The sequence below is a fragment of the Pecten maximus genome, chromosome 9 (assembly GCF_902652985.1).
Source record: "Pecten maximus chromosome 9, xPecMax1.1, whole genome shotgun sequence".
Classification (NCBI taxonomy): Eukaryota; Metazoa; Mollusca; class Bivalvia; order Pectinida; family Pectinidae; genus Pecten; species Pecten maximus.
In genome coordinates, this window is record NC_047023.1 from 11,437,494 (window position 1) to 11,447,799 (window position 10,306).

Here is a 10,306-nt window from a genome sequence, read left to right on the forward strand (position 1 = left end):
GCTGTAGATTGATCCTATAGCTGCAAATAATTTTCTGGAAATAAATATTTGATAATGACAAACACTTGAACTCGGTTTGTATAGCTCACACAAATAACCATTTACTGACGTAAAATAAAACTTGATTTAATTTGAAATCACATACTGATATTACATACAATTATGTAAATATCATATACATGTAATTTCGTGGGATATAAATTACTAGTAATGCTTGATCGACTTTGGTTTCATCAATCCTGACTCTGTCGAAATTCCAGGGGAAGAATTCAATTTATTCTAAAAGTACAATTCTTACTGTAGGCCGTTATCAGTATGGTTTGACCGAGTGGGTTACCACGCTACCGTGCCTAGGTGTGTCATTTCAGTGTGATAGGACTATACATGCGTCTGTCACTTCTGGCATTATCCCTGGAGACGGTCTTAAAAGTACCTTATTGTGCAAATATGACGTCAAAAATACCAAACAAGATGTGTTTAGTTTTCTTTTTAATCGTGAGCGTACAAATATTTTAAGTACTGTATTTACATCTTCCGTTGGTTTCGTCTTTTGTCCGTTTTACTCAAGACTTTTTAACTCACCATTGTTTGGCCCTAAGGACATTTATAGTGTTGATTGGCCGAATTTATAACTTACTAACTCTAGATCTGACTGGACATTGACTTCTACCCTTATATTGCATTAAATGTTTGAAATAGGTTTTATGCTTTCACCTGATAATTGAATTATACGAACGGTTTGTTCGTCACAATAAAAATCTAAAATATGAAATCCTTTACATTGGTTGTCCACCATAAATGGTTTATATTTGGCAAAAATCTTATCGTGGGCTGTTTTAAAGTTGTTGTTCAAGATTTAGTGCTCTAAGATAGATTCTACAACTGTAATAGTGTGATTGAAAAAGCCTTCAACAAACCACGCAATCAAATGCCCCCGTCATATGGCCCTCCTGAGGATAAGTAATGTCAGCTAAATTGTGTTTGTCCGAGTCTGATTTGATAAGCAAACAAAACACTAGTTAAACCGTCTGTATCCAGTATATTTTTCAAGTATTTTATCGCATCTGTTCTACCTGAATGGGATGAAAAAGAAATCTCACGTGGCTGTATGTCCGCGGTTATAGACACTTTGCTGTGTTAGCTTGTCGTTTTTAAAGATAGCCCCAATAAATCTGTGTCCGTTAGACAAACACTTAACTCTATTCCCTGTGTAGTGGCTAAGATGTGTTGTACACGCAGCTCTGTGTATGATATACAAGGATAGTGAGTCCAGGATAACATTTTACTGAAATCCACCTACCCGTGATTCATTTCATTTCATTTGTAATACATTGTAAATGATCCAGTAATCCTCTACAGAAAGTTTTTTTCTCTTTCATTATACCACCCCCTCCCCCTTTTGTGAACCAATTTAATGGCTTCCACAGAAATATAACATTCCAGTTGGTAATATGTAAATTTGCATGTACATGTACTTTGAGATTTTTGTCGCCATGGTTACCAGGTAAGTATGCATATGTTTTTTGTGCAATAACGATAAATCATCAAGCAGATCGATTAGTTATTTACTGTAGGATTCAAACGAGATTTGTTTTTTTCATATTGAAAATTCTGGTTTCGCGTACAAAGGGGAATAGCTCTCAGACACTGTCTGCTAAAAATGACGACGGCAACTTTTAAGAAAGAATTTTCAAAACTTCCGATATTAATGAAAAGTGTTCATTTTTTTTATTTATCTTACCCAAGCTGTTTACGGGGCGATAAACCCATGACAAAAACAAAGTATATCAGTCAACTTGTTATTAGATATACGGTTATATTGGAAAATTTTCATTATTAAAAGCAAAACCGTATTTTACAAATACTGTATTGATATCGATGTTGTTGTATGTTTCTGGCGTACAAAACGCATGCATGTGCTTTCGTTTTCAATAAAATGATAATAGCATCTATTTTTCTAAACGCCGTCAGATTATGACGTTGTTTCAATAGCAGTGTAATCCAACGTCATGATGTAGTCTAGTTAAAAGCATGGAAGAGAGCAGAGGCGCTTGCATAGAAAAAACAATCTTATTTTTTTTTTATATATGACAGTGGTATGTGTACTCCGAAAAGTACAAGCCGTATTACACAGTAGACATACCACTAATATATATTGTTTTTAATTCTCATTTCCTATGCAAGCGCCTGTGGAAGAGAGGTGTCTCTTACCTGTGGATCAATTCATACTCTTTATATTTCGATGTGTGTTCGTAATCTAACCTTAATAACGAAAACGGTGTTAACAGGTGTGGAAAAGTCAAATTACATGTACATTGTTCATAAGAATGGACTATGTTAGAATTAGCTAAAATATAACGATCGTGTAATTTGAATCTACAAAAATGACCTCTTAGACAAGACCAACTATAGGCCTCTCAGTATTTTACCAGCTATGTCAAAGGTATTCCAACGTGTTATTCACGACCAATTTAGTAACTGTTTCCAGAATAATTTAAACCCTTTCCTGGTTGCCTTCAGGGCAGGCTATGGTGCCAGTTTACTCTGCTGCGTCTCCTGGATGACTGGCGAATGACCAACAAGATGATTGGTGCCATACCCATGGATCTCTCCAAGGCGTTCGAACACAGGGGCATGTCTATAGTCTTATATTAATAAATAGCCAGAAATACCTTTATACATGTATATTAATATAAGACTAGACATGCCCCTGTGGTTCGACTGTCTTACTCACAATCTGTTGGACGAGAAGCTGCTAGCCTATGGTCTCGACAAGGGGGCTGTGGGACTCATTATAGCAGTTATATCTCCAACAGGAAACAGTGTATTAGGCTGGGGCCCTCGGTCGGTGACTGGAGGCAGGTTTTGAAGGGGCACCCCAAGGGTCCATAGTAGGACTCCCTTTATCTAATATTTCTATAAATGACATTTTTCTTACTACATGTACCGAAAATAGAAAAGTATACAACTACGCAGATGATTTCAATTTCAATTTCTTTATTAACTGTGGGACATATTGTAATACATGTTATAATATACACAATCGTAATATACGTGAACAGAAATACAAAATATAAAGTGGAGAACGAGTTAAGATGTGTATATATAGCCTGGATCTAATTGGCTTCGAAACTAAGAAGATAATCATTACAATACCCTAGCATACACCAATGAAAATCAACCCATTAATCCCATGGTTTGGTAACAATGATACGAAGGCAATACCTGATGAATTTCAGGCTACATGTGTAGGTACCAAGGCTAATGTAAAATATTAAATAATTTGATATATCGGATACTACTATAAACTGTAAGCCTACTCGGAGTCGCTATTGATTTTAATTTGAAGATTGACACACCCATTTCTAACTTATGTGGGAAAATGCATTCCTTCGTTCGGACATCGGAAACATGCACAATTTCTATTGATGAAATATACAATGTATATCTAAACGATGATTATATGAGTATTTGTGCCTATATGTAATGAAATTAACGCCGAAATGTAGAAGAAAAATGCGTATCATATACAAATAACATATGTCTTTGCGGTAATTAGTGATACTTCGGGTCGAATTAAGAATTTTCAGGACTTTATACTCGAAAAACTTCGGTTTATCTTGAGAGTTAAACTGGCTTATTAATGTTAAGATTATAACATTAAATACTTGGAAAAAATACATGTTTTCCAGTAAGTTTAATTTTGACGACCTAAACTTTCTTCAAACGAAGGAATGCCCCTTTAAAAGCATTGGTAATGTTTTATCTAAACAATTAGGTCAAATTTCAACTATACTGCCTCCTGGCTTGGCACTTTTGCGGTAAAAACAGTGCTTTAATAATGGAAAATTCCTAGCAATGGTCTTCACGTTTTGTTGGTGGTGTTCATGCTATTCCTTTAATTCACATCTTAACTTAATTACTGTAATAATATGGATTTCTTACATATAAGGCGCATAAAATTAATGGCAAAAGAGGTTTTTACGATTGAATGTTGTATCGTCTACCTACATACAATATTTAATTAAAACTAAAAATGTATTTCATAATATCAGAATGGAAAACACAGTTGAGATCATTAGAGTAAGCTGCACTAGGTATGGACTAAAGTTTTTTCCGCTTTGAGGCAGCCAGGGTGTGGAACAGCCTGCCTAACGAACTCAGGACAGCTCGTTCTTATCTGGTTTTCTGCAGACTGCTCCGAATCCTGGATGATTCTGCGATTGTTCGTTGTGCTCACGCTATTAGCCTTCTCTTAATTTTTATTGCCCATGCTTGTAATGCCAAATGCTTTGTCTGTCACATAACTAGTATACCTAATCAATGACTGTCCTTTTTTTATGTCGCTTAAAGTTTGTAAAGTTTAGTTTGTATGTATATGTACATGTATTTAAATACATCTATTTTATATGTGCTTTTGCCCTCATTTATCATGCTCCATACATTCGGTATGCTTTTTATATTGTACTATATTAGCAGAAACATATATGAGACTAATACAATTAGTCATGTTTCTGATATTATTGCTTATCCTGTCAATTTTTACACTTTGTATGTTAGCATATAAGAATTATATCTATGTATTGCCATGTGCTTTTAATTACACAATGACCTTGGATGAAATGTGTGCTCTCTATTTAACTTAGCTGCTCTTAATTATTATATTGTTCACTATATTGCCTTTCTTGATATCATACTCCTGTAACTTTTTTGCTTTTATTCATGTGCTGTACATATGTATTATTAATAGTTTTGTTAACTAAATATAACTATGATATTTCCCATTCCATGTGTTTGTCGTAATAATAGATCTCAATATCTTACGTTCCTGTTATCATGTATACGACATAAAATAAACTTTCTTGGATCTTGTATCCCGAAGTAAATCTTAAATGTATTATCTTATCAAAAGGATTGCGTTTGTTTTTAATAGATATAACACAATGTATATTATGAAATAATTTTAATATGTCAATTAACATACAATTTAACGCCAAACACACTAAAAGAGGAGCAGGCCCAAGCTATGCTATGACAGGAAGTCTATAAAATGAAATGTAAAATCTTATAGATTCATGGTTTATTGCAGGAATGTTACGACAGCGTCAATGGCCGCTGGGCTACATCATCTACTGAGTACCCGTATCGACTGTCATGAAATCGCTACTGTCAAAGTGAAACAGAAGGGAAATAACTCTGTTAGATGAGAAGTCAGGGCTGTGGTTGTTACAGATCTCGGTCAGGGCGGTTATTATGTTATCAAAACAAGAAAGCATGGCTGCCTTGCTGCGGTCATCCTGTCGAATAGGGACCTGCATGGAGATCGTGGCACGTGTGTTGTCTACAGTACATCTGAAAGAGAGATGCAGATGCTGTCCAGTATCACGTGGACGACAAATGTCATTCACACCGGAACGAACCGGTGTTCACAGGTATACGACAGGTTTTCTTATAAGTCAGTGATAATGCCGCAGACGCCTCTGTCGTGCTCATAATATTTGGTCGTGCTGGTACATTTGACCATTCCTAGTACAATATGCATAACAGTTTAATATTGAGAGACATAGTTGAATTGGCTTGTTACAGGAGTTCGTTTATAGATCTGTGATCAATAATATTAAAATATTTGAGTCTAGCTTCTACATTATTGCTATACGAAGGGAAGTAACTCTGATAACACTGACCAGAATGAGTTTCTGTTCATCAGTCTTTGGAGTGACATGATCATCAGCTGATGTCAGTCCTTTAAGATAAGGCGTTGAAGGTTAAAATCGTGATATTTAACATTATTATCAGACATTTTTTGTTATTTCAAAATATTTGTTGACACAAATATTAAAAATGTGAATATCTCTAGATAAACCTTCAAAGTCTTGTACTTCAGCTACACTTTGTAGCTAGACCTTCAAAGTCTTATACTTCAGCTAGCTAGACCTTCAAAGACTTATACTTCAGCTAGCTAGCTAATAGACCTGCAAAGTCTTATACTTTAGCTAGCTAGACCTTCAAAGTCTTATACTTCAGCTAGCTAGCTCAGTTTACTAGTTTAGCAGGTTGGGAACTCCCAAAGAATTAAGTTGAGACTCGGATATTCTTGATTTTATCAGACATTTTTGTGGATTTTTTATGATTAAGTGTGCTCTGTAAAACATTAACATTTTGCATTTTATTGTAGAAAATATAATAATTGATAACCACAACTCGTTTGCTTATAATAAGGAACTGAGTTCCAATTTGGCCAAACCTTTGTTGAATTTTGGATGTATCACTGAAAATTGGTGAAAATTGTTCTGCATGTTCATATTGTATCTATATATAAATGTCACTCATGTTAAATTTGCATTAGAATATCAGTTACTTAATAAATATGTTCCATAAACTTTAATCTGGAAATCACCACCATTATGATGTCGCTAAAATTTTATTATTTTAATTGCAGAAATTTACAGATTAAATCCACTAAACAACATAAATATGATCTTGAACATAAAAAGCGGTCTCCTAGGAGGCTTGAGGCTGAATGTCCAGAGATATTAATCGAGAACTTGGTTACCAACCTGAAGAAAAATCTGAATCAACAGTTATGGAATGTATCTTATGAAAGTGTTCTGGCCATAGTCATAGACTTAAAAAACAAAGGTAAGGACTAGCTATATGCTGTTCAATAATTGAAATTACTATTTGTACAAGTATGTTTACATATCAGACAATCAAGATTGATAGAAAAGAGGTATTATACAGTCATATATGTATATTTCATAAAATCTTCATGCTCACATTATAATGATCAAGCTAGTATACTAGCACCAGACAACAAATCAGAGGTTTGACAGATCCAGTGTAAAAAAACACCTCAGAACTTTATCTGAAATTAATCTTTAATTTTTTGTTTGTGTGTAAACTAATTAAAAATGACGTAAGTATAGAAGTATTGGATAATTTTTATGAAACTTTATTTCATGCATTTTTTTATTTCTACTAAATTTGGATGAACTGATATGGAATATGTAATAATTTGCAGATACAATTTTTTTTTGCAGTGGTAGAGGATAACAGGACATTCAAATTATCTGCAAAATCAGGGAAGGAACTCCTAGACATGATTACCACCACCATGTATCTTTCTACTGAAGAGAAGAGCACTCTGACAGGTCTCATTTGGCAGATTATCAACTCAATACCTGGTAGGTATGGTATACTGGTGTACAGGTACACCCTTTCTTATAGTTTATAAGTCTAGAATCCTTCAGTAAGTGCTAACAGATCTAGAGCCTCGCACACTCTAAAGAATATGTCTTTTGTATACTGAACTTAATGCAAGTTTAATATATACAGTCAAAGTGACATTCAACATTTAATGTAACTGTAACTTAGATTTTATTCTCATGAGGAAAGGGGATAAATGTTCCTATAGGAGGTTTCCACCTAGCCTGAATTTCCTCTGGCCCTGACGCCATGTTTGGTGTAGGGCCCGACATCAGATGTGATGTCAGGGCAGGGCCCTAACACCAAACATGGTGTCAGGGCGGGGCCTTACACCAGACAGGATGTTAGGGCGGGGCCTAACACCAGACATGGTGTCCAGGCCAGAGGAAACATGGGGTAGTTTCTAGATATACAAATATTTAATTAGTAAACTTATTCTGAGTTGTCTTTCAGATTTTGAGTTTGCTGAATCACATTTCACATCTTATGTGATGGCGTGTTCCGAAAGCAACATCCAGATCAGTATTTCAGATTTACGTCAAAAGATGGCAGACTCCAGTTTAAAGTCAGGTGAGGTAAGAACTGATACAAAAAAAAAGAAATAATCAAGTCAAACTTTTTATGAAATGAGTATTTTTTTTCCCTGTGTGTTTTGTAAACTTATTTCTGGTCAACTGGAAATTGTTATCATTATACATATATGTAGGTTTAGCCCGAGTTTCCTTTGGCCCTGACACCATATCTGGTGTATGACATGGTTTCAGGGAAACTTGTGCTGATTGGGTTCAGTTTTTGCTTTCCGAAATGTCATTTGAATTCTACTGTTTTTATCCCTCGGCCATAAAATGGGTAGTGTTACCCATGTCCTTCCCATCCCATCCCGTCCCCTTCCATCATGTCCTGTCCCATCACAATGTGCACTGCAATGTAATATAACTAGCTAATCTCAGGAACTGCTGATGCGATCTTCACCAAACTGTGTTTCGGTGTGTTAAGTGACAGCGGGGGCATTTATGCCATACAGAAATTTTTCAATTTCTTCTTCTTTTTTTTTTGTTAATTTTTTTTTTGCCAAGTCTTTAAATAATCTTGTTTGAAGAGCTCATGATCACCAACTCTTTAATCAACCTCTTTCAAACATGGTACCAGGTATATATAATAGCTAAAAAAATAATTATGACATGCAATTGTGTATTCTTGGGCAAAATTAAATTTTTCTTCTTTTCTCCTCACATTTTATTTTATTTCAGCATTTTAAAATTATCTGAGGATTTTCTAACTTGGTTTTTATTAAACATTTTACTTATGAAACACGGGAGGGATTTATTACCAGGAAAAATATTTAGAACCCTTTGTGGCATTTTGATTTGACATTTTTTCTTTTTCCATTCCATACGTTTGTTTCCATTTTTATTTTGCCCACTGGTTTACAATACTTCTGTTGTTAAATGACGAAACACCTGAAATGAAAATTCATACTTTGGTCATTATCACAAGTGGGAGGAAAATAAGGCTGATACTGACACAGATTTAAGTATTGTTTGAAACTGGTGGATTAAAATCTACCAGGTAATTGAAATATTGATTTTATGAAATTTATATATGGCCAGATAGATTATTTTGAATGCTCGACAAAATAGTTTTTTTTTTGCTTCTTTTGATTACTACAAAGTTGTTGTAATATATCCGAGAAAACAAAAACTTGTGAAAGAGGTCAATCATATATTTTGATAATATGTTAAAGTGTTGTGACTGATATTCAGTAATTACAGACCATGCATTGTGTATAATGTAATAATTTTTTAAAATGTTTTTTTTTTTTGCAGGAATTTCTAAAGGCTGTACTTTGTTACCATTGCTCCAACGGAGAATTAAACGCAGGATGGTAATGTATTCTGACAGATTATATTTATACATGTCAATCAAGGAACTGGAAGTTTTTTATTGGAAAATATGAAATACATGTATATATATATAAAAATATGTTCACTGGATGAATTAATATGTTTTTACATGATAAATTTTACAAGTGATTTTTTATTGATTTAATCTTAAATCTTAACAAATAATTATCATGAAAAATGAGAAAAGTACTAATTGATAATTTACAAATATATATAATGTCTATAATGTTAAGTAATTAAAATACCAATTAATTTTGACAGCTGTTGTTAGGAGTATGAGTAGGTAATGCCTGTATTAATTAAGGAACTTTTATTTTCTTGATCTTCTTGAGACATGTGTACTTAATGTGATGGATTAAAAGTTACAGTTTGTAGTTTCTGTTTTGAACAGTCAAATTCTTCAGGAAATGAAGGATGCTGGTATGACTATCAACGGCCAGTGTTTCAAGTATTTGGTAACAGCATATACAAAGACAGGGTAAGAAAAATACTTAGAAGAGGTGGTACATAATTATGGAGGTACCTAAATTATATTTCTCAATCACTTTTCATGGATACAGCAACATTTCTGTGTCAGGTGGGAAATACATATTGTTTATAATAATAATTTAAATGCTTTAATTACTTCAATAGAAAACATAATTCAAACTACAAAAATTAACTTTGCAGTAATTAGTGATACTTCGGGTTAAATAAAGAATTTTTAGGACTTAATACTCGACAAGATGTAAAGATTATAACGTTTACTACTTGTTAACTTTATTCAAACGAAGGAATGCCCCTTTATAAGGTATCTGTTTATTGCAGTATAGATTCCATTTTGTGATTACGCCCCCTAATGCTAGTGTACTGTGTGGTGTAGTGATAAACAATGTGAGGCAAGCTTGTAATGATGACTGCACTCCCGTTTCTTCAATGGCCAAATGATGGGATATCAAAACATACATTTGATATCAAAATTTTTTTAAATAACATAATTTTTTGTTAATAATAATTGTTTTTAATTTGAAATCTATTTTTCTTCAGATCAGTTTCTGCTGAAGACATGTTAAGTATTATGAGGTATTTATAAACACTGAAATACAATCTGATCATTCATGTTCTGTTTTTAGATGAGTTGTTTTACAACAGTAATGGAAACATTATTTATTTTATTGTCTTTCTTGCGTGTCGATAGCAGAACAAATACTTAAAAA

At 33.7% G+C, this 10,306-nt stretch overlaps 1 protein-coding gene across 1 annotated transcript; it reads left to right on the plus strand.

Moving 5' to 3' along the window:
* The first annotated feature begins 5,269 nt into the window (after positions 1-5,269).
* LOC117333872 lies at positions 5,270-10,182 on the plus strand. Its single transcript, XM_033893291.1, has 7 exons — positions 5,270-5,432; positions 6,440-6,639; positions 7,041-7,184; positions 7,660-7,781; positions 9,033-9,091; positions 9,502-9,588; positions 10,137-10,182. The coding sequence occupies exons 1-7, from the start codon at positions 5,275-5,277 to the stop codon at positions 10,180-10,182; spliced, it is 816 nt and encodes a 271-aa protein (XP_033749182.1). The 5' UTR covers positions 5,270-5,274.
* The last annotated feature ends 124 nt before the right edge of the window (positions 10,183-10,306 follow it).

Bases quoted from the DNA above. Each gene is read 5' to 3' on its own strand.
- LOC117333872 (XM_033893291.1), top strand. From the start codon at position 5,275: ATGGCTGCCTTGCTGCGGTCATCCTGTCGAATAGGGACCTGCATGGAG. The intron at 6,640-7,040 runs GTAAGGACTAGC...TTTTTTTTGCAG, and splicing joins CATAGACTTAAAAAACAAAG to TGGTAGAGGATAACAGGACA. The intron at 9,092-9,501 runs GTAATGTATTCT...TGTTTTGAACAG, and splicing joins GGAGAATTAAACGCAGGATG to TCAAATTCTTCAGGAAATGA.